This window comes from Melozone crissalis, unplaced genomic scaffold (genome assembly GCF_028551555.1).
Source record: "Melozone crissalis strain CALT ecotype California unplaced genomic scaffold, PUWL_Pcris_2 ptg000027l_1, whole genome shotgun sequence".
Taxonomy (NCBI): domain Eukaryota; kingdom Metazoa; phylum Chordata; class Aves; order Passeriformes; family Passerellidae; genus Melozone; species Melozone crissalis.
In genome coordinates, this window is record NW_026535805.1 from 12,011,328 (window position 1) to 12,036,777 (window position 25,450).

At 41.2% G+C, this 25,450-nt stretch overlaps 1 protein-coding gene across 2 annotated transcripts in view; it reads right to left on the reverse strand.

Moving 5' to 3' along the window:
* Positions 1-25,450, reverse strand: part of DAAM2 (dishevelled associated activator of morphogenesis 2) — a 175,368-nt gene that overhangs the window by 18,097 nt on the left and 131,821 nt on the right. The window contains exons 15-23 of one of the 2 annotated variants that reach the window (XM_054279568.1): positions 23,060-23,167; positions 20,303-20,335; positions 17,001-17,107; positions 8,209-8,293; positions 6,587-6,693; positions 5,801-5,889; positions 4,895-5,063; positions 2,976-3,083; positions 1,517-1,577 (exon numbers count right to left, since the gene is read on the reverse strand). In XM_054279568.1, coding sequence (XP_054135543.1) covers positions 1,517-1,577; positions 2,976-3,083; positions 4,895-5,063; positions 5,801-5,889; positions 6,587-6,693; positions 8,209-8,293; positions 17,001-17,107; positions 20,303-20,335; positions 23,060-23,167 — 867 coding nt within the window. The remainder of the gene's footprint in view (positions 1-1,516; positions 1,578-2,975; positions 3,084-4,894; positions 5,064-5,800; positions 5,890-6,586; positions 6,694-8,208; positions 8,294-17,000; positions 17,108-20,302; positions 20,336-23,059; positions 23,168-25,450) is intronic. The other variant, XM_054279569.1, reaches the window with a different exon arrangement.

Here is a 25,450-nt window from a genome sequence, read left to right on the forward strand (position 1 = left end):
TGACAAAGTTCCTTCCCCTTACTTATCTGTCCTTCTGGAAGCATTCTACACAAAGGCAACAGCTGTATGAATGTCTTGAAAATGAATGCATCTTATTTTTACATAGAAGTGAACTGCAAATCCAGGGAGCCAAATGGTTCGTAGTACCTTTAAGAACATCTGACTGTGAAACTATTTTTAGCTTTCTATTCTTAAGGGGCCTTGAAGAAACACCAGTCACTGGAGCCAAAGCTGTGGTGAGAACACACTGGACGAGAATCAAGAATCACACCTTCCCCTCCTTCCCCTTCCACCTGACAGCGATCGTCTATTGTTGCTACAGTGCTGCTTTTTACATGCCAGAAAACCACGGACTGAGCAAGCAGACTGGGAGGTGCTGGCAGCCTCAGAAGAAAAATACATGGCAGGAAGAAGACTGAGGCAGGAAGATGGTGATTGTATGGGAAGGAGAGGTTGCCCATGGAACCCATGTATGGAAAAGAGAAGAAAAATCAGCTGTCAAGACAGAAGGACAAATAATCTCATGAAAGAAAGGAAAACAGAGTTAGCAACTCACATTTCAACGGGGGGGAATTGTCTGTCCCAGCCAAAAACTGGGCCTCTCTTCATGTCATGAACTCCATGTCAGCTTTCCCTTTACAGGTTCTTTTAATTCCCAAACACTGTACCCCATGTATGGAGCAGTATTTCTTCTCATTGCTGCATTCTCCCTTACCCCAACAATCCAGAAATAAGCTTGGGAAGGTTTGGGGGTTTTTCTTCACAGGAGGATCACTGGTTGATTACACAATGAACTGCTGGCAACAGCCAGACAGCCTGGGGGCCACTGACAGGACAAAGATACCTTCCTCTATCCCAGAGGCAAAAGCAAATTCAGGTCATGTGAAAGAAAAATGAACTCATCACTGTCTGGTCTCATGGTGAATGAGAAGGACTGGAGGGTCCTGTGTTAGTCCCTTGTAAACAGGTAATCCTTGCACAGAAATCACCCAATGCAATTTCCAACAATCAGCTTTCATTAGTAGCAGGAAAAATTCCACCACGGTTGCTTTGCTTGCCAGCTCAGCTGCTTCATTTTTAACTGGTTTCTATCCTTCCCTTTGCCTTCCCAAGGAGTGCTTAGGGTAGAAGATAGGGTTGCATATAACAGAGCACTACCTGCTTACTACTACTCCAAGAGCCATGTGAAACACTTGCTCAGCAGCCATCCATCCCTCAGTAAGAAAGAGCATGAATTTTATTTCTTCTTTCAGTCCATGCCACTTTTCAAACTGTCCTTTTACTTTCCAGGTTGAGATCAAACAAGCTTTTCATTAGCCTTAACTCTGCTAAGATCATCAGCAGGAGCTCCACATGAGAAGCTTTTATTTGTTTTTTCTTGGTTAATGCATTCTGGAATGGAATGGAAAGGAATGAAAAAAGAAAGCCCACTTTATCTTATCATAAAATATATACTGCCCCTGATTCTGAGAGAGATATTGTAAGTGTGGCACTTTGGAAACCTTCAGATACTTACAGTTTCAACAGCTTTCAATCCAGTCTTTATGTTGTTGACTTCCTTCTCCAGCTCTACCAGGCTGCACAGGAGACAGAGGCAGAGCAGATAAAACAAAAAGAGCAGTGTTACTCAGGGGTACAGGAACTGTGCAGCAGCACAGACCACTGGCCCATCACGTCTCGGATCCGGCCTCTGGCACCAGCCATGCCAGATGACTCGGAACGAGGGGAAGGGGATCTGTTGATGCTCTGTGCTACTTTTGTATGTAAGATGTAAAAGGAGGCAGACCCTGCTTGCCTGTGGTCACACTGAAAACTGGGATTTTCCTGGGAAGGAAAGGGGAAGCTGCCCTCAGAACATCTGCCCTGCAAGCTGTGCCCGACCCTTCAGCCAGGAGCGTACGCCCCACGGCCAGCTTGCAGAGATCAGCTGACACACCAGCAAGGAGCACAGCTTTAGCACACACATCACTGCAGTCTCAGATTATCTCTACATATGATTCTTACACCACATAACTACTAAATCCCATTAGCAGTACATTTACATGTGATTCCTTTTTTCTCCCTCACAGTTCAAACATTGTTTTTTCCATCTGCACTTCTACCATATGGTAGTCTGGGCCAGCTTACACTGTAACTGAGCATAGAAATGTACTGTTAATGTTCATACATGCTTCCCTAGACACAAATGTTACACTGAATGTCTACTTATCATATATAAATGTGAGTTCTTTTTTTCCTAGGACTCGTGAGAAAAATAAGTCTTTAATTTCCAGATAACTAGTGAGTACCTATTTGTGAGTCAGCAAGCATCCCCTCCAAATTTTTGGGGAGCAGTAGCTAACATCTCAAAAACACCACTAATGCTTTAATGAATGACTTTTAAGTGTGAAAATACATTAATTTTTCACTTGTCTTTCATTAGCTGGACTAGTTCCTTACATGAAGAATCATGTGTGGGTACATATTATGTGTAATATTTTTTGAGCAGTGCTTTGGAAAGAGAAAAAAAAAAGTTTGTATTTTGGGGGCTGGCTTCTGTATTCATTTTTCACAAACACTTCCAGAAATGGACCAAAAATATGATGCTTTCCATATTTCTGTGCAAGACTGATATGTGCAAAAGTTTGAACAGTTTTCCTGAAAAAGATTTACTGTAGCCTCTGTGCCTAACTGACCCTATCTTAGAAACAAACCTGCAATTACCCAGAAAAAATAGCACACTTAGATGAACAACCATAGAATATGGTGGATGAATCACAAGCAACAGCCAGCCTAGTTAGAAAGTCTGATTCAGAAATAAAGTAAATGCAGGAAATTCTAAGTTAAGCTATCAATTCAGTTATGTACAACAAAGGCATTACAACTCTAAGGCTGGCCACGGATTTGGAAGACAGAAGTTAAAAAAAATTTATGACAACTAAGTTAACAGAAATCACTGGGAACTCCAGCTCTGAGAAGAAATAGCATGGACTTACTTGACTTTTGCTGCTTCTGGAAGATGTTGCAACTCAGACTGGATATCTAGGATATCTGGATAATTCTTTTCAAAGATCATAATTAGGTAGTGCAAGAGTGTAATGTTCCTAAAGAAAACAAAACAAAACCAAAAGGTAGAAATGAGAAGGAAGATGATCATGAGAAGGAAAGGATGGTGAAAGGATTGTGACAAATCAGTGAAAAATATTTGGGTAGGAAATGTGCTTGTTTGAACAAAATAAACAATGTGTCAGCAGTTAGCAGCTGTGCTACTGAAAGAAAAGTGCAAAAGATTGAAATGGATTAGTCCTTTATGAACCATCCTTCCTAAAACCTCAAGCAATATAATGTATCCTAATTTATTCTGGGAACACCAGCATGCTTCCATCCATGTGTGTAGATGGTGTAATAGAAAAGAAAATTGCATAACACTGTATAATATTTGTCACCAGATACTTCAGAGAATAAACAACTAATAGCACTAAAGGGACATTAACTTTTAAGGGAGAAGCAAGCTGTCCTCAGAGGCAATGTGGGGAAAAAAACCCCAGAGTTGATTAAGAAGAGAAAAAAGTTCTTGAAGATTGGAAAAGTTGCAAAAAAACTACTGCAGTAATGAAACAGCTGAGCTTATGTGTAGGGGTCAAGCTCACTAATGTAAAACCAATGGCAGCCCAAGTAGGAGCAGATGGAATTGAGTTGTATGAAGGATGAAGGAGAGGGTTTAAAGAAATTTGTAAAGTAAACAAGAAATTCTGCTTGTAAAGAGAACAGACAGCCATAACAGCTTCTTTGGGTGGGTGTTATGTGGTTAACTGACAGGGAAGATAGCAGATGGCCATTGCTTCACTCAGACTGGAGCCTTGGAGCTGGGAACTGGTGAGGGAACAGAATCTGCACAGGACATCTAATGTATGGAAAAATTAGGTCAAGCTACATTAAGGCAAAAAAGAGTTCAACATTTGCTATACAACTGTTAGCCTTGGAACACAGAAAAGGACATTTTGGTAGTCAGAACAGTACTCTGTTAGTTCAAACTCTATTTGGTAGGGATGAATTTCTTATAATATTTCACTGCCATCATTCATTCTGTCACAGCCTGAAGTAATTTAACCACAACTATGGTCTCAGCAGGTCCTAAAATTCAAGGAATTTTAGTTCCTTGAAGGAACTAAACTGAATTCAAGGAACCTGCAAGGTTCTTACTCCAAGGAGTTTCCTTTCTCCAAGGAAAACCTTAGTTGAGAAATCATATTCTCTACCTAGTCTCAGCTGGATCAATTTCCAGGACCAGTATAGGGATATGGAACAAAACACAGAGTGACTATAGAGACCTGCAGTCCATGTAAATGAACAGTAAACTCCGCATTCCAAAACCAGCTGTTTTCCTTATCTGCCCTAGATACAACCAGGATCAGTCTCTCTGAGTTATGCCTTACCGTTTCATTAGTGGTATACATAAAGATAATGTTTGTGACAGTCCTGCCTCAGAAATACACACCCTGTTTCACAGGAGACATAAAATTGTGCTCAATATTTTTTTTCATGTTTTCTATTTTTGCAAAACCATGGCCATAAAACTTTGGTAGAAAGAGAAAATTCCATGGAAATCCTCCTCCTCCCTAAACTTATTTCAGTTTTTGTGAAATACATTTTGTCATCTATGCATAAGGTTGCAGAAACACACTCCAACAGCAGATGTGCGCAACCCAGAGAAACAGTAGAATTTAGTTGCTGTATTAATAGCTGATCTTAATTGCTGCAGAATCTTTAGGAGTGAAAAGCACTACTTAAATGGCAAATAAGACATGATTTCCAATTGTCTACAGAGCAAAAACCAAACAAAAACCCATTTTCACTACTATGCTAAGAGATGCAGCAGCGCAGTTACCAACGTATTTATGGCCTTTCACCCCACCTGTCTATGCTGGATTTGGTGTCCGCAATTTTGTTCAGGCTGGAGACTTTGAAGCCATAAGCGCTTCCCCTTTGGCCCTTGTTCATGTAATTCCCAAAGGCAAGAACTACCTCCAGGAGTTGCCTCAAACGCTTGCTTCGGATGAGTTCTTTGGATGCCAGAAGAATGGCTTGAAGAGAGAGAAAAAAGAAGATCAAGTTATTGCACAGTGGTGGTTTTTAGCATGCTGGGGACCATAATTTGAAATACCCTGAATAGCATTTGCACAGCAACTGCTGCAACTCTGTGCTGTCCTTCCTGCACCCACACGCACCCAGAATGAGGACAACTGGAAGGAAAATGCACTACATCAAACTTGAAGGAAGCTCCTTTCAACATAGAAGCAAGGCTGTTCTCCTGTTACCTCACATTCTAAAAGCATAGCCAGTGAGAACAGAGGGAAGGCTTGAGCTCTTCTGAAAATGTAGAGTAGAATACACTCACTTGTACTCTGTAATAATCATGGATGTGGTACACACCTCCCCTGCTTCTAGTTTACACATTCCCAGAGCATTAGTGTCCTGAAGTATCTATTCAAGTGCCATCTAAAGAGGGAAGGTGCAAGGACTTGAGGGTGAGAAGGGAGGGCGGACCTGCACAGAAAGGCTATGAAAGTTTTTGGCAGCTCAGCACAGCCTGATGGCACGCTGTCGTATTTGTCAGGTCATATTTACAGTGTAACAATCATGGAACAGACTTTATTAAGTCAGTGGGTGAGAAAGAAGAGTGTCAGACAGAACTTATTTCTTAGGATACGACACACCTTGGGCTCACTGGCTCTACAAACACAGCATGCATGAAGACAAGCCTCTCTTGACCTTCCCTACCCCTCTACCCAACTCTTAGAAAAAGCTTTATTAACCATACCTTCCACTTTTGGTTTTGCTTCTGCCAGCCTCTCTGGAAACTTCTTCTTAAAGAATAATGCTTGCAGCCGCTGCTGGTAGTGGTCAATCCTGCATGCAGGGCAGAGGAAAGCCAACAATTAACTGGAACTCTTTAAGTCCAGGGCCAGTATGCTCCCCACATAACCCAATGGTTGGATGTTCAGTACCATGCAGCCAAGGCATGGGATTATGGACACAGTTCAAACAGATACTACATAATCAACCTCGTTATGAAAATGGTGGACCTCAAGTCACGTTTTGCTCTCAACTGAAAAGGAGCTGGAAGAATCCCCTCTATATTCAAAATATAGTCATAGGAGATGCCAGCTACACCTCCATTAGCAGAACAAAATGTTAATCCTTATCAGGGGTGTAGCAAAGTTGTAACAAGAAAGAGAGTCAGAGGATGAGGAGATGAGATAGCTTAACAGAAAAAGGGATCTATATGAAATCCTGACCCCTGGCTACACTACATCTGACACTTGTATCTGCATTCCTTTTTGTGAACAAATTTAGGCAGAGGAAGCAGATTTCTGCCTGTTGTCAGGGCACAGACCCTTATGCACAGAGAGTGCTTCTTGTCAATAAAGTTTGTGTCATGAATAGAAATATTTGTAACATTCACAGGCTTCTGGCAAACACAGGGTATAATGCTGGCCCTCAATCTTGCACATTCCCCGCAGTGCCAGATGATCCATTTTCAATAACAATTACAGCTGCTTCCAAGAAGTCCTGTGTGCACCCTCCTGTAATGTACCAAACAGACCTGCTCATTTCGAAGAGGAAACGATCCGCCCGGGCCATGCGCTCGATTTCGTGTTTGTGCTCCTCCAACAGGTCAGTATCGCTCTTTTCAGGAACAAACTTCAGTAGCTAGAGTGAGAGACACAAACCAAACACTGAGAAGTGAGATCCAAGGAAAATGAGAGGGGGACAGAAGAGCATAAACAAACCCTGGTGTAGTGAGAGCCCTCAGATTTCTCTGCTACCACTGGGAAGCATTACATTGACTCAGCCGTGTGACCATAACTTCAAAAAAGTGCAGCTGTGTCTACAAAACTGACCTCTTCTAAACCTTTGCTTGCTGTTCTGTCTTTATCCTTCACTGACCCCATTAAGATTCATTTTTAATTCTATGGGGAATTTCCCATTTCAAAATCCTAAAGGCCAAGTGCTACTGCAACTTACCCAAGGGGAAGTACAGAGAGAACTTGATTCCCACAGCACTGCTTGGAGTTTAGATTGGTGCAAACAAGAGCAGGATGTGTCCCAAACACAGTGAAGTACCCATCGTGCCTATCGTACACACAAAGCCTCATCTATCTCTCTCGGGTATGCCCTACACTGCTGAAACAATAAACAATAACCAAACAACTGGATATGTGTCTGACACTGGCTGCTATTCATATGCTGACCTTAAAAGCTTGTGCTTGGACAGACTTTTGACAGAACTGGTGGTAGCTGTGCTTTAGTATGGTTACAAATACTGCCCTGCACACAGCCTCAGTTCACACCCACAAAACCCAATGACAAGGCATATGAAGCACTCTGCCCTTTACCACTTGCTAATACTTTATTGCACTCTGCAAATATGTGACATTCAAAGGTGTGGTGCATCAGGAGCTTTCAGTGACTTCTGGAACAGCTGTGGTCATTCAAATAACATGACAAGTAGGCTATAAATTTCCAAAATGGAAAGGCTTTTGGTTCATGATTAAACACTCACTGCCCAGAAAGAAGGAATCACATTTATGAGACAGTTCATAATTATAATGTTTTGCACACTCCTAAGGAACTCTATCACATGTTTCTTTGGTCAAAGCATCATCTGTCACCTTCTATAAATGGAAATTGGGCAATTGTGGTGTAATGGTGGGGTTTTTTTCCTCAAAAGTTATATAGCCAACCAGGTGCTGGGGATGGAAGTACCTGGCTCCCCTTCTAACGTTCCTGTGAGATCCCTTCTAGTCCTGGCTCTAATCATTGACCTACATGGCCTGGTTCCTGACACTTCCCAATAGAAAAGGCAGGTAAAGAAGGGAGATGAAGAATAAGAAAAGAGGAAAGAAAAACAACAGCAATAATAAATAATCAGCAGGAAAAGGTAGAGATGGGAAAAATTATGGAATAGAGAGGACATAAAAAGAAACCTCATACCACCTGTAATCATGCAAATTTTGTACCAAGAAGAGAAACGGTTACATGACAGAGGTATACACAACAACATTGGAAAAAATACTTTTCTCATGCTCTTCTGTGCAGCTCCACTGACATGATGGAGCCAAGTTCTCATCTGCAGAAAAACAGCAGTGCCAGTACACAAATCCACTTGAGAAAAGGCAGTGAAGGACCTCAAAATAAGTTATACCCGACTTTAATCTTTCTCACCTGCTCAAGCATATCTTTTGCTAGGTCTTCTTGTTCATCCATCTTCAAGATTGCTTGTCTGATTTCTTCATTAGACAGCTTCAACCTTTCAAAAGTATCACCATTGTGCCATTAGTGCAAAGCTTAAGTGACTCTGACAATTCACAAAGTAGGAAGCCTGAAACACTGCACCAAACAGGCATGAAACAACCACAGCAAACTCTACTGTGACGTTGCTATTCTAGAATATTCAGAAAGAGGAATAAATCAGTTCTAAACACAGAGGTTTTATGGATAATTTATCCTCTTCAGCTAATCAAACACACATCAAAAATCAGACAGTGATTAATAACAATCAAGTCCTCATAGCTCAAAAGTACTTCCAAGCTCCCCCATACCAGACGCCTCCCTTATTAAGTTCTTTTGCTATAGTAAAACCCTTCATGCCCATGTGACTTCTGTCTGTGAGCTCATGTAACATCCTGACTTGTGAATATTAAAGCATCTCCCAGAGTAACAAATAACGGGACTGAAAACTCCCTTACTGAGAAAGAGTTTTCTTGCAAGAAAACTGCTTGTGCATCTGAGGTAACAGAGAGCACACTCTCCTTACCATCTACTCCTGTGTACAATGAGCAGGAGTCATCAGCTACAACTGAACCAAGAATCAATAAAGAAAAGAAGTCTCAAGGTCCACTTGAAATTCGGGAGAGATCAGGAGTCGTCAAAATTTGTCATTACCAAGATGTTGCTTGATGGATACCTGAAATGAACTTGGTTGTTCTCAGAGCAGATGGCAACAAAGAAATGCACCAACCCCAACCCATGATACTCAGTCATTTCAGGACAGTAGGAAATACTGAAGTGAAACATAAAGGAAAAGCCATTCACAAGAAAATCTCAGTTTTGGGACTGAAAGAGTGTAAAAAGAAATATTTGAAGTGTGAAGTCTACAGTTACCATGGACTTTCTACTATCAATTAATTAACAGTAGAAAGAGAAAATGCAAATATAAATAAGAGACATGCTGATGCATGAAGTAAAATGTTTTAGTCTTCAGTGCTAAGAAGTTCCATGTTGAAATTTCATATTGCCATTAGCATTTGGATAGAATCACAGTTTTGGAAAAACATGGTAAAAGCAAAAGAAAAAGCTTTTTTTTTACAGACAGGAAATATTACTAAATATAAGACACTTAAAATATTTTAATATTGCCCAATATAACTAACAGCTGGAAAATAAAATATGAATCAAGAGACATTTGAAATCTTGTAAGTGTTACATCTCTGAACTAATTTCTCTTATTGTGTTCCAAGCTGGGCATTATGCAGTCTTTCCACAAGGAGAGAAAACTGATACCAGCTAAGCAAGATAAAGAACTGAACATCCAGAAAAGCTTCATAATTGGGCCATGTTCAAATGAGATATAGGGATTAACAGTTTTACAATGGAAAGGTTGGAAACTTTTTACTTCAGGCTATTAGTTTGACACTGGATGAAAAAAAACAAACTTCAGTACATGAGGTTCTGCATAAAGCTCTACAGCCTCAATCGGAAAGTGTAAGGGTTACTCTTGGCTTAAAGAGTGAATTGTAATGTCCATGGCTATGTGACTCTGAAGTGATCAAACACTGTGACCAGAGAAGGGCTAAAACTGGTGGCTGTGTGCCTGGTCCCTAGGAGATACATACACACATGCCCTAACAATTCGGTGTCTGAAGTTTTTAAAGTGCTCCATTTTGTTGATTATTTTTCCTTTAGAGAGCACCTTTGCATTTTTCAGAAGCTGCAGTCTGCAGATTAGACTTGTAACACAGGCACACAGTTTGTGAGAGGGAATGAAATAAAGCAACCCATTATCACCAGGGTGGAGGGGTTTTGTTGCTACTTTCACAGTTTACAAAGAATGAGGGTGAGTTTACATGTGTTTTCCACGCAAGTAACTCGAGCAATTACTCACTGACCACCCATTACCACAGAGGAAGTACCTCTGTGTGTGTTTGGGGATGCAGTAAACAGGACCAAATAAACGGGTTTGAGGTACAGCAACACAACAATGTTGCATATATTACCACTGATCTTGCTGTTTTGTCCAGAAGCCCAAGGATTCCAAGCTCTTCTGTTTGCTGCCATTCATCAGCATTAAATACACTTGAAAACATCTTCTGCTCAAAAATAATTGAGAGCCCCAAGGACAGAGAGTTATACAAACACTTTGATTTCTTGGATGATTTTGTGCCCCGCCAGCCCTCAGCAGAAAAACATCTGGTTTGAATGGTTTAGCCCACAGCAGAGAGAAGCAGAAAGCTTGCCAGTCCCCTGCTCAGAAGCAGTTTAACTTGGTCATTTACAGGACTGCAACAGGGTCATGGTGCCTGCAGGTGTGCATCCTAGATTATTACCAATCTAATTACTAGTACAGAAGGATTTACAGCAGAACAATCTTACTCTTCCAAAATGGGTTTGTTCTTCTTCTGGGACAGGATGCCTTTCAAAAGCAACAGTGACACAAAACACAGATCTTCCCATTTAAAACTGTCTGAATAAGGAGCCAAAGAATTGTTAATCAAGTGATTCTTCTTGTATTTTCAAAACTCGTGCCCAGCCATGTAGCAGATCTTAAAGATGGCCAGCAGTAATGTGAAACAGATGTGCTGCTTTTAAACAGAAGCAGGTGAACTGATTAAAGAAGAACCTAAAGCAGATGTGTAAAATCTTTCCATTTAAAACTGAAAAGAGGTGTCCCTCAGAGCCTAAAATTCATATGAGAGAGCAAAATTAAACTGGAATTATGGCCCAAAAATTTACACTACAGAAATTACATTTTGGTATCTATAGGAAAGCTGCAATGATTTCTTACAAGCTTTGCAGATCCAGGCACTCTTCCTCCAGCTGCTGGAGGTAACTCAATTTGGAACAGCATACAATTCAAGCTGTATTCCCTCTGCCTTACACTTCTTGAAATCACGTATCCTGGAATCACGACACAGGAAGTAAATGTGACCAGAACAAAATACAGTGCCCCTTTGCTCAGCTGCAGCACATTCACTCATAGCACAGATACTGCCTGTTTTTGTTCAACAGGAGCCTGACACTGGCCAGATGAGGAAGGAAAAGGATCTTTACTGAAAATGCTCCCTCCTTCTTCCCTCACCCATACATCTGGTGGCAGTATATGGAAGTCCAACTGCTTGAGTCATCTTCAAGCAATGTTAAAGCTCAACAAGTACCAAATAACTTCTGATATGGTACTTAGCCTGCCTCCCTCTATCCCCTCCGGCATCATAAATAATCTCTATTGACTCTGCAGAGTAATTCATCACTAATCTCCCCAGGACACCTCGACTGATTTAACACCAGCTTCACTTGCAGACATCAAGTGGTTTATTGTTTCGTCCCCTTGGAGAACGCCGGCAGCCTGACTCAGAACATGCCTGGGAGACATGTTGCAGTTTTACATCAACTTCCCTTACAGACACCCAGCACTTGCTCATTTTTTCTCCTTAAATATACCCATTGATTTGACTCACAGTAACCTCCCCCCTCTCTTTCTCCCTCCCATGAATCAAAGCAAAATGCTTGTCACTCATTAACCATCTCCCCCTCCAAGGAAAAAATTAGTTACATCATGGGCTTGTTCCTTGGATCTTTCCTAGCTTTTGAGAAGGAAGCATACCCACTAACAGAGAAATTGAGGTGTTTTTCAGCTGTGTTAATTTCCCATACCACAAGGATCACAGACCCACTGTTCTTTTCACCTTGGAGAAGAGGACTGATTATCATGTATCAAAGACATTTTATACCTCCTGCTGAACTATGGTATTCCCAACAGATGCCAATATGACATTAGACAGATACTAGCTGTCTAATGTCATATTGGCATCTGCTGGGAACACCATAGCAGCTGTGACAGTGACAGGCACTGATTGATACTTAGCTACATCCTAAGGCCAGTTTGTACAGATCACCCAAATCTTAGCTTTAGTGACTGCAGAATACTCCATCTCCACAAAGTCATTTCACACAGGCTACTAGTTAATTCATTCCCAAACTTTGCGACTGAGTCAGAAGCCTTCTCTAACTCCTGAGCTCTCTTAAGGCTCTGTACAGGTGCCAAAGTGCAGGTTTTTCAATATCTACGTTTTGGGAATACTGATTGTCACTAACCTGTAAAGGCCTCCTCTCAGAAGCAGCATTCAGGAGGCAGGCTGGTCTAACTACACATTCAGCCAGAGGACAGACAGATGCAGCCACTCTTCCCACATCCCCTTATCCCAGCTGCCCACTCATCTCATTAGTGAAGACAACAGTGCTTTCTCTTTTGTGGGACAACAGCTGGGACATTTTACCAGGTACATCTTACACCATTATATCAACACGCTGGGGGAAAAAAAATCCACCAGTGCCTTTTCAGAACATCACTGTGGAACTATTCTGGCAAGTACAGAAAGAAACTGGCTTTTCTTTTCTTGTTCCCCTTCAGCAAAAGCTCATGAGTAACCAAGCAACTTTGCATTCAAATACTCTCAGTTACCTTCCAAGAAGGATCTGGGGATGATTATCTTTCTGAGCCAAGAAGAGTAAAGCAGAACCAAATATGGGAATCCCCAAATTACCATTGGTGAAGCAGTGGTTCATCTTTTATCGCAACCCTACCTTCAGGTTCCTAGTTGTGATCTCAGATAGGAGATGCAGGCACTGACAAACATGTTCAGTTTGCTGTGGAGTATCATACTCAGCATACCAGGTAAAGCCATTTATTGTGGACCTTTATTTAAACCCAAAAAATCTCTCCAGGAACCCAGCAGGCACTGGTTACTGCCCAGTGTTTTTCAATACAGCACACTGAGGAACAGGAATGCTGAGTCCAATCAGTTTTTTCTTTATCAAGATATGATCTCTACTCCAGAATATCATAGTGCTTCAAATTTACCTTAAAACAAAGGTGAACACTGAATTGTCCCATGGCTGAAAGGCACACAGGGACTGGGACAGTGCAAAGCTGGTACACAGAGAGTGACATTGGCTGAATAGCTTGCCCCCTTAATGTCTCAACTGAAAGAGTTTAAAAGCACTGAAGAGGTACAGTCATGTATTCCATATTCTCATTGGAAATTCTGCCCAAGCCTTTTTTATTCTCCCTTACTTCAAACGATGTTTGAATTGATAAAGCCAAATATTTGATAAACCTGCCTGCTAGTATCTGTCTAATGTCACATTCACATTTAAAACTATTCTTGTGTAGTCAGATTCTGCCTTCAGCTACTACAGGTCTTATGACATTTTGCTAGCATGCCTACAGTTTCCAGCCTCTTGAGAAGGTTACTGCCAACTCACTGAGCCACAGAAATAACAAACTCATCACATTATTCAGAAGAACACTGACATAATTATTTCACTGGACATCATGCAAAATAATGTGCACAAAGAAGTTCCATAAGTATACGTTCAGCCTTCTTCCAAGCAAGATGTCTCAAAGAACTGAATCTCTCCAGACCATTTCACAGAGCAAGACAGTGAGCAGTATATATCCTGGGCATATTCTGAAAGAACATTTAAAGAAATGACACTACAAAAACAGAGCAGCAAAAATATTATCAATTACTTAAGTAATGGAGGCAGTGAGAAGCCATAGTGGTGAGAGAGGTCAGAAAAATTTCCAGCTGCCAGGTGAAAGCAAGGAAACATAGGGATCTGGGATGACTCTTCCAGACCACACAAGTCTGACAACAAAACTCCAGCCTGGAGGAAACTGAAGACATCAGGAAATTCATGAGAGATAGCAGATTTCCAGTGTGACAAAAGTAACTACATGTTTGAAACACCATTAAAAAAGCTAAATTTGAAGCTGGTGGCTGCCTGAACTGAATACAAACAGATGGTTCCATGCCCTGGTTGAACTATGGCCTACTAGAAGTACTGTGAGAGAAACTCATCTTATGCTTTTTAAGCCTTTGAAGATGCCCTATGGAACAGAGCTTTGTTTTAGATCCATCAGACTCTATTAAACAGGGACAATTTAATCCTTTCTCTGCAGGAAAACTGAAAGATGCTACTATCGAGTAGTTGAAAGAGATATCTTTTTATGGAAGTAAAGATGAGATCAGGGAAGAAGGTTTATGAATTTGTTAGATGTCAGCAAAAATCAACTAGCAATTCAATTTTCATCTTTTTTCAGCCTACCATGTGGTAGTCTCTCTGCAAAAGAAAGCAAGAGACATCTATTTCTCACTCTTGATAGGTTTTGGCTTGTTGGACCATATGAAATATGAGCTCTGCCTGACCCCTTCTAACACAGTGTTAGTAAAACAAAAACATTTGGGTAGGGGAGGGAAAGAAAACCCAACCCATGCAGCTATTTTACTTTAAAGGACATGATGGTTTAGTGTAAACAAAGGGGGAATAAACTACAGGGATATATGCACCGTACAAGTCAATTGGAAACAGCTGTTGGCAGATACTGTGGCAACCTGAAATCTGGGGCTGCAGCTCCGGGTTGCAGAAACTCCTTTTGTTTGTCCTCAGTTTTAAATCCCCTCTCACTGCATGTGAGTGCACACCCCCATGTACATGTATGAGCTGTGCTGCAGGAGCAGCAAGTGCATGGCAGCAGGGCAGAGCAGTGCAGGGATGATTTGGCTGGGAGTGTCTCTTCAGGGTCTAACCTCAAGGAGGAAGACATGGGGTTGGAAAAAATCTGCAAAGGGGTTATAAAGCCCTTTCAACTGTTGTCTGAAGCCATTCCTCCCAATTCCTGTCTTTAATATCAGAACCATATAACAGCAAACTGCAAAAAAAGAGGCAAGAATGTAAAGGTGCTATATCAGTTCCCAAAGACTTTTGCTTTTCTGGTTGCATTTAAAAGGGAAGTTTGGGGAGGAATACCAATCCTAGGCCAACCTGAACAATATTTCTGATATTCTGAGTGTAACACTATCTGTTACAAACATTATATTATCTAAGCCAGTGGGATAGGCCTGGCAGGTGGTGTTTCCAATACCACAGCAGCAAAGTTAACAGAGCACAGTGCAAACTTGCAGGCTCCATAGGGACATCACAATTGCCAAATCTCTATCCTCCATGTTAGACATTCTAACAATAAGAGCAGGATATTTCCTAGTGAAGACTCTGACAGTCATAAAACACAGCTTTCACCTCTGGTTTGAGTCCAGACTAGCAGTTCAAGTTGCACTAACTTCATGGCAGACCTGGAGTGAACAGATGCCATGGATCTTGAAGTGCAGGGTTCATGCTTCAATGACCTTGCTGCTGGAGGCAGCAAAAAGAAAGACAAAACACAGAAACTGTCCTCCTTCTCTTTCTGTATGGAGATGACTCTTCTCAGGTAAGATTGCCCAGACTTGCACACCAGAGGAGGTGAACGTTGAAAAACATGCATTACTGCTGTCCAAATTGCTTTTGTTTTGGAGACAGAAGATTTTTACAGAAAAATATCTAGTGCAATACTAAGTCATGGACCACCTTCCTGGATCCTCCTTAGCCCAGCCAACTGAAGACATGATGTTACCACTTCCAGGAAATGTTCCACCTGCTTACAGAGTTAATCTGAACCCCAGACACATTCAGTAGGTCCATCAAACAGCATGAAAATCCTCGTGCCCTTATGCCTCCCCATGCCTCTGCCCCAGCCTCAGCCAGCTGCCAACACCAGCAAAGACGTGTTGGCAACTGCTGCAGAGAGAGAAATGTAAGCCTTTCCTCAGGGAAGGTTTGGATAGTGGGGGTCCTGCTGACATGCAGGCTGATGCCACATAAGTAGCATAATGAGAGTCTCCACAGGTTTCACTCAGCAAGGGAAAGAACTCACTCCATTCCTGGTGGTCTGGCTGCAACCTTGCTCTAACTATCAGCTTGCTAGAGCAGACAAGCCTCCCATCCATATGAATCCATATTTTCCACTGCCCAATGAGACACTTTTGCCGTTCAGTACTGCCACAGTTTTGTCAGGTTTTGTCTCCAGTCTTGCTGCTCCTCCTCTGGTAGGAAAGGCAACTTTCTCAGTTTGATCAGAGTCTGACAAATCTGATAGTGACAGACCTCAAAGCAGCACTTATGTTGGTAGAAAGGCATGAAAAAAAAGGGCCCTGATGTCACTGCATTTGAATGCATTAGTCATTGCAGGAATACACAGGAGTAACTCTTGGCTTCAAAAACATAATTTACAAATAGAAGACTTCTGATTTGGAAGGGACCCACAAGGATCACTGAGTCCAACTCTTTAGTAAATGGCCCATACAGGCATTTAAACCACAACCTTGATGTTATTACCACCATGCTCTAACCAGCTGAGCTCATCTCAGGTCTTGAATATGAATGCCTGTGTTTGCCACTGTTCTCGCCACAAGTCCAAAATGAACATCACACTCAGTTCTGCTCTGTTCCAGGGAGGTGGTCAGAGCAATATTTAGAAAGAAACACACAGAACAGAGACAAATGACAGAAATAGAACATGGGGGACACATTACTTAGAGTGAAGTGCAAGCACTGCCAAAGAGCTGCTTTCATCTACCAGTGAGTACTGATCACTTTCTGATGATGTCTTCTGATAGAAGCTGATGCCCTCCTGTTTGACACATAAAATGTGTGTGTGTGTGGATATTTTTATTAAGTGAGAAAACATGTATGAGAAACGTCCTTTTATGACACCATAAGAGAGGTTTATCTGAGGCTCTGCAGGCATTAAACAGCAGGTCTAGTTGGGAAAAGAAACACATCCATTTGTTTAATTTCATCCCCTCTTGCCTCTGCATTGATCATGGCACACCCTGTGAGCTAAGGCTTAGCACACTTACTTGGAAAGGAGAATGACACAATTCTGGGCCCTCCGGCCATCAATAACAGAGAGCTCTTTCACCTTTCGTGTGGAGAGGTAGAGGTCTTCTGTTGAGCCCATCTCTTTCTGCATGTATTTCAAAAGGGAGGGAAAACAATCAGTATTATGTTGCTCACTCAAGACTGATAGACCTAGCTCAGTGTAATGAACAAACCCATCCCAACCTGGAAAAATCCACCCACATGATAAGAAAAGGAGACAAAAGCAGAAAGCATGGGGGTAGATCCTGTGTTACTGGACAAACAGAAATAATTCATTAACATCTATAAACTCATTTTGGATGCCAAATACTGGACCTGATTCTGACCTATTGGACTCACTCTACCAACAATTCCATTATGTTAATGTGAAAAATTGGCGTGATAGGAGAATCAGGCACATTATGAGGAAGATCACTGGTGTCACAGCATATCCTTCAGCAGATGCCTCCTCTAGGGGTTACACAGCATTCTTGAAAGGCTGCAGCACAAGCAATAAAACCCCCTCTGTTATGTCTTATGGCTGCCATTGGACCTGACCAATCCATATTATATGAGAGATGTAAACAGTAGGGCATGATGGCATTTATCTTACTAAATATATCTTACTAAATGGTCAAAATCTACATTTAAACTATCTTCTCTTTTAAAAACTAATGAATACATTTAATCATTCAGAAACCACCCCTTTGCAAAGTTGTCTGTATAACCCCACTGCCGTACTCATCACCTGTAAAGCACTTGAAAATCCAGTCCAGAACATTTGTCATAGCACACAGAGATAAAATATTTGCAAACTCAGTCTGGCCATCAAGATTTTATTTTCTCAGCTAACTGCTGCAGGAACTATTTATAAAATGGCTTTTCATGACATATCCATATTGTCAGGCCTTGAGATTTTGAGATTTATCAGTATAATAGAGCTTTGAATGCACCCATCAAATAAGCAACATGACTTCTTTTTTAGCATATAACAGCAAGCATGCTGAGTCAGATCAAAAGGTCCATCTACCCCAGCATCCTGACCCTGGGAGTGGCCAATAGCAGAAACTCAGGGAAACATGTCAGATCCTGGCAAGCACACAGAATGGGCGCTTCCCAAAATTCACATTCAGGACTCAAGGTTCTGCAACTCAAGGCTTACTTACATCAGCAAGACTAATCTCTAAAGATATTTTGACATCCAAGCATTTGAGAGTTCAGTGTAAATCATAGGTTCATACTGCTAGTTGTCATTTCAGTTATTGTTACAGTCAGCTACCACAAATCTGTGTTGCTCCTGGATATAGAAAGGACTCATGCAGCCACTTCCAAAAGTGTTGCAGTGAGCCACCACCAATGGAAAGTGACATTTTTAAACAGATACAATGCACCAGTTGAAGACATGCACTTAGTAAATTCTTCTAGATGTGCCCAAAGCATCTAGCTTGGCAGAAATACAATTGCAATGCTACTCAATAAATCAAATGATGTTTCCTAAAAAGGCAAAATTGGCTTTGGGTAAGTTTACTATCTCTGAGAGAATATCTAACAATACCAACAAGAGGAGGCCCCCAGTATGATCTGGCATGCAGAGATTTTAAAGTTTTCTCAGTTTGTGGGGAGGAAGACAGGGGAATATGGAGATGGGGAGCTGTTGAAAGGAAGAAAGCTACTTGCTGGTCTGTGGTCTTGGTTTAAAAGCTTCATTGTTCCTCACTAGCTAATATTTGCAGACAAGGACACCTGGATAGTGACAAGCATCCATCCCAAGGGAAAAAATGTTTCAGTCTTTGGCTATGTATGTGAGGCAGGGGTTTAGCCAGCTTTCTTTAAAGCCATCCAGCAGGAATTGATATAATGCCATTTCCAATTCCCCAACCCACAGGGTTGAACACAGATGAATAACTTGAACTATTCAGACATGGCCCACTCCCTGGTCATAAGGCCTAGATTCAGCTAGAAATATATCCTCTTCAACTCATATTGAGGAGAGAGGTATTTATAGCTACTTGGAGTCATGTGTAAGCAAAAGCAGATGAAGCCTCAGGTTTTACCAAAGCCAGATTCCAAGCTTAATTCAAGGAAAACAGATTGCATGTGGACTATCCATATTTTCTCAGACACAGAAAGAGAGGAGCAAAGGGGCAGTGGCAACTAGCTTTTGTGTGAGAACCCAAGCCCTGAACACAAGAACACTTGGAGCTGGTGTCAACCTGACAGCCAAGATGACTAAGTTTTATGCCATCATCCTTTACTGATGTCTCATCTGGGATAACACTATGTTAATGTACTCAAAGAATATTTCAGATTTCATATTTTAGTTGCAAACTCAAAATGCAACTAAAATTTCAGTGCTGAAACAACTATACATATGGATTGTGTTCATCACACTGGTGCCTTGCTTCAAATACAATTTGATTTTGGTTAGCTGAGGACTCCTACCATGGCAGCACCCTAGCTTCTGGCAATTATCAATACTTCAGAAAACTACATCTCCCATATTGACTTGTTTTGATATGCTGCCACGTTAGCCACCCCCATGTGGCAAAAGTTGTGAACAGACTTCCCAAATACCTGAGCACTCATGGTGAGAACTAATTTCTTCTGAAACCACCAGAGATCATATGATCATATCTGATCAATCCTTGCCTGATAGCATCACTCTTACCAAAATTATTGCCAACAATTTTGCTTGAGATATAGCCAGTTTAAAGACATGTACGTAACCTAATATCTCTATCTAAACACCATTTTAATATTTTGCTGAATTTTCTGAGGGTTTCAGCTGTCCATTTGGAACACTTCTGCCCCTCAGATGGCACAAATCCTTCTGCCAAAGTGCCCAGTTCTATGCAAAGAAATATTTCCTTTATCAGAAAGTCTGTGGCTAGCAAGTGCATCTGAAGACTTCAGTACTGAACAAAGCAGACAGAACAGAAATAGCAACAGTGGGAGAAAAGGCTCCCTGAGAGACCCTTTTGTTCTCCTCTTAAGAGAGTATTACTTTGGTTAAGGAAGAGTTGACACTGACTTTCTTCTTTGTCCCTTTTTCCTGAGGATCATAAAAAAAGGGACTACAGACACCAGCAGTGAGATATAAGCAAGTGAAAGAACAAGAACTACCTCCTATCACAGAGATAGTACAGCTAAAAGAATTATCTGTACCACCTTTCCCATTAAGAAAGCAGAGTGCAAGGGCATATGAAAGAGCAGCATGAGCAGTGACCCCACAATGGCATGGTCCAGGACTTCACCTTCACACACATGGCAAGAGGACCAGGAAGCAGACAATGATACTCACCTGCTTACAGGAGGAGGGGTTAGTTAGCAGGTCCTATGCAGGCAGCAGTCGCAAATAACGAAGAAGGAAACATGCCAAAAATTAGCACAAAGAAAGGTACCAAGTTTAACAAGGCAGCTGAATTTAGACACACACTATTTTCTAAGAGCATATAATGCTTAGCAAGTAATACTGGCCCAGATGGTTCAAAGGTATTTCAGCATCTCTTGGCATATTTTAAATCAGCAGATGTCACAGAACTAAGAGCCCTAGGTCTTTTATGAAAATAATAAATTTGGTCTCCAAAGCATAAATCTTTTAGGTCTTTAAATATTAACGAGGATAATGCTTAAATACCTTCATAAATCCAGTCCAGAGCCTTACTGAAAGAACTGCCAAGGTTATAACTTGAGGGTCAGTTCTCCTCTCCTGATGCACAGGCACAGTTTGTGGGTATTAACAAGCATAACAAGCAACAACTTGTTTCAATGGCACGTTATACCCTTTAACAACTTGTAGCCAAGCATTTTGAAAGCGCTCAGTAACCACCAAAGAGGCGGTACAGCACTTCTGGAAGACAGACTCAAACTATTTCATGACTTACTCATTACTCCAGGAAAACATCAGCTATACTGAATCAAAAGGTCAATATTACACAGTAAGATTAGAGCAAGGTCAAAAGACAAGTGTAAGAATACTTGGTCCAGCATTCTGTACAGTGGACAATTTTGCTTTCCCTCACAGCCACCAAAAAGGACAGACTGGGCTTGAGAGAGGAGAAGAGACCCTCTGTCATTAACAAAATTGAAAACAGAAAAATTGTTTAATGTAAATGAAACTGGAAAAAACATGAAGGTCATGTTAATAACAGCAAAGAAAGAAAAGTCTTTATCTCTACCCATTCAACATTTCAGATGCAAAAGAGCATGGCTTTGCATTGACATTTTTCTTTACAGACATTTGGATGAAGTTTAAAAGTCACAAACCTGGATGAAGTTTAAAAGTCACAAACCCAGAGAAAACACATACTTGGTCAGAGTGGAACATTTCCGAAAGTAAAAGAGGAAAAAAGACTAAATGTGAACTGAAAAAATTCTCATAAATTTTTAATTCAAAAGTAATTTTGGTTGCTTGATCTTTAAAAAAAAAAAAAGAAAATCGATGAGGACTTGTTGATTGGAATCGAGTTCACATTGAAGCAAGTATGGATGAAACAGGAAGAAGTATCATGTAAAGTAACAACAAAATATTTAAGGAGAAAAAAACCCCAACAAAATAATGTAAAAACCTCAACAAAAGCTGTAAGGGCAGCAAGATGTCTAACTGCACAAAAATACAAGAAGCTTACATAAGTGTTACTCTAATGTCTGGAGCCACTGTCATAAAGTGTGTTTAATGAGGATGGAAGAGTACAGCTCGGAGACCAACGGAGGCAGGGGTAAGGGTCAGGTTAGTTTATGGCTGAATAGCTCAGGCTGCCTTCCAGTGATTGGTAACATAGTCATAAATATTATGATTCTAACTGAGACCAGGACAGCTTTGGCTTTGGTTTTTGGGGACAAAAGGAAGCAAGGCTTTGCAAGGTCATTCCTAGTGAGGAAGCTGCAAGGTTTGCACCTGAAACATTGGAACAGAAGCTCTTGGGACAGGGTCTAAATCCAATCTTCTAACAGCACTGAAGTTTTGTGTGCCTTTCTTCCCTTCTGGGAACTAAGTTCTTCTTTCAAGGAATGTGATTTACAGAAAGAGAAAGGGACCCACTGAAACAGTATCAGCTACTTGCAGAAACAGAATGAGAAATGAAATCTCATCATGCAACAGTTAATATCACATTCTTCACAGCTTATCCATGTGGCTGTGAGCTCATAAATAAGAAGAGTTATTCATTATGTTTATTGGATTAGAAAGAAAATAAAAGAGAGAAGGGAGAAGATGGAAATTCCAAACACAAGGGGTTGGATTGTTAATTTTAAGGTACTGAGTCAGTTAATGAAGTAGCTATCATCACTGTAAGGAATAATCATAAAGGTTGTTTATGACAGTTGGGTCTGTGTCTTTTCCTAAAACTTCAGAGTAATGATCCAGTTCTGCAGCATATAAAACACTGAAAATAGTCCAAAAGCAAAGGGAAGCTGGGGGAGTTCAAGGAGTGAAAGTACAATCCATCTGCTGCTAAATCTCATTCAGTGGAGATAGACAGGTTGAAAGTGACTTGCTTTCCAAGAAAAAGAGGAGGGAAAAAAGACATTCTAATAAATGGCCACTTTTAAAGTATGCTGTTTGTTCTATAATCTGTAATTCAGACCATTTCTGTCACCTAACCACTTCAGGCAGCTGGCTGTTTAAGAAAAAACAGACAAAATGAAAGACAGCTAATACAGTCACCCTGCTCAGCACTCAGGGAAGTACAACCTTTTTTCTCTGGATGAATGGGAGAAACAGGAAGTTTGACATGCAAATATAAATATAAAGCTCCACAGCTTTTAGAAGTCAGTCCACAGCTTTTAGAAGTCAGTGGCCAGTGACATTAACTAGAGCATTACCTGTTGGTAGGTGCGGAAAGCTGCCCATGAGTATGAAGTATATCCATACCAGAAGTTTAGACCCTGCCCCGTGTGGCCATCCCAACTTCTTCTGCTCTTCAGATTTTCTGAACAGTGGCAGAGCATCAAGTGATGCAGCCTGACTGCAGGTGGCCAAGGGCTCAGACCACTGTTGTGTATTCATTTCTCCTCCAGAAATTCAAGACAGAAAAGTTATGGAAGAGTTCACTCCTACCTGGTGCCTCTGATATGCGGAGAACATCTTTTCAAAATCTTCTAGATCCAGCACCTTGAATGCCTTTAAATCATCAATCTCATTCCAGATTGTGCCATGGATCCTCTCCTAAAAAGAAAGAACATATTTTAACTAGATAGCAAAAGTGTCTAGCTTGGACATCCAATCCCATTTGGATAAATCATTTTCTTTTCTTCTTACTGGTCACACTGCTATCTACTGCTGCTGTCATTTTAGAGGACACACTTTGTTTCAAGAGTCAGAGGAGAAAAAATAGTGATTCATTTTTGGTTTTTGGTTTGGTTTTTTTGTTTGTTTGGGTTTTGTTTGTTTTAAAATACTATTTTGTAGTTTTCATCATAGCAAGCCTCTAATGAAAAGACACATTCCAAGACTAGCAGACCACATCTCAAGTATTATCCGTGATCCCACAGCATATTTCCTTTCAAGAGTGGCCATCTGTCTAACACAACGATTGTGGTCATGCTGAAAGGAGTGTTACCATCAGGAGCAAAAAGCTTAGGAAAAGCACTGATGCATGACAAACCCCAGACACATCTTCTCTGTTGCAAATTTTTCCAGGATCTTTTGTAAAGCCTAAAGGGTGTGTGGCTTTCATTATGTCTGCCTGTGAAAGTAGTTTAAATTATTATTTTATTTTACTTTTAAGCCTTTGAGTCTTTGAAGTCTAATTGTTTCCTATTACATGAACTGCCTTGTCTACATGAGGTCTTTGTCAAGCCAGATAGACACAAACTATACCCAGATCCCTGAAACAGCATCATTCCCAGTAACTGGAAATGTTCACAACCCTCATGATGATACATTATCCCTAATGCCAGGAATCCTAGCTGTTTGGCAGATAATTAGCATGGAGGGAGACTGGCACAGACTTCTACTCCTACTTGCTGCCCATCAAACCCAGAACAAACAGGCTCCTCAAGTACACAAATTAGCTAACTGGCAATCATCCTATACTCAGTGAAGGTCTTGGGTGTCCTGCTGACATTCTCAGGACAGATATCTTTTCTGGCAGAGGACACAAAGATCAAACTACCTTCTCCTTCCTACTGACGCTTACGGTGCATTTGTGTGGGACAAGCTTTGGGTGCTCATCACACCACTGACACCACTATTCTTAGTTCATTTAGTTTACTACATGTGCATTTATTGTACTTTATTAACTGCAAAAATAATGAAAATGCTGATTAAAAGAAATAAGAAATGGACAAAAAGACTTGTAAAAAAAAGACCTGAGCAAATCCCAGGAGATAAAGAGCCAGCTGGACAGTGATGCAGAGAAAGCCAGGGACCACAAGCAATAGCAATGAAACCACACACACAGGTTCCAGCTCTGAAGAATCTGACTTGTACCTACACAGCAAAGTGTGTTAGCACTTCATTATCAGAACTAATTAGGAACAGGCTCTACTTCCCATTCAGAGTCATCAAAAGGAATGAGGGAAATGTGCTAAGCCACAAGGCTCAAGGAGCAAGGGAAAAAAACTGAGGAGGATAAAATGAGGGGGAAATAAAAGTGTGAAGTGTTCTGGAGGAAATTCCTGGCAGGGCAGACACTGTGGAGGAAAACCAACACCCTTTCTCCAGAGGCAGCCTGTGAGTGCCAGAGGGTAAGGAGGGGTGTCTGCAGTGCTATTCACAGTGAGGGCATATCCTAGATGGGAGCAGCACCCATCCCTGAGCAGGCTCACCACTATCACTGTATCACCCCTTGCAATCAGCGTGGCTCTTTCATAGCAGGAAGAACATGTGACTGTAACACGGCAAACAAGTCTGAGAGGCTCATCTCAGCCAAAGCAATAGGAGACAAAATTAATTTTCTTTTTATCCTAGCCCTGAACTCCACTGCCAATCTTAGCCAGAAGCATCCAGGCAGAGTGATCATTCTCATTCAATTTCCAGGTTGGCTTTGTAAACCATGAATTATAAATCCTGAGGGATGTATTTGAACAGCAGAGCAGTTCTCTGAGAGCCTCGCTGTTTCAGACTGTCCAATCAAGCACTGAAATGGTTGACAGGAGTCCTCAGAGTCATCACGGGGATAGAGCCCTGAGGATCCCAAAAAGCTGTATGCTGTGTTTGGCAGAGGCTGGATGTGACTCAAGACAGCTCCTCATGAGTCTTGCCCATCTACCTGTCCAGCTGCAAAAATCTCATGGGAGTGAGGTTTCCTCACTAATGGCAAGAACAGTGAAAAAGTCCTACAGAATAGTCTAGTCTGAATGAACTGCAAAGGTGCCAAAACAGGAAGGTCTGGGACTCAGAAAAGGACTGCAGAGAGTAGTTCTCCCCCGGCTTTCCCAGGAAAACAACCCAATGAAAATAATTCCAACTTCAATTCAGATTCATTTTAAGAGCTTGGTTGAATCT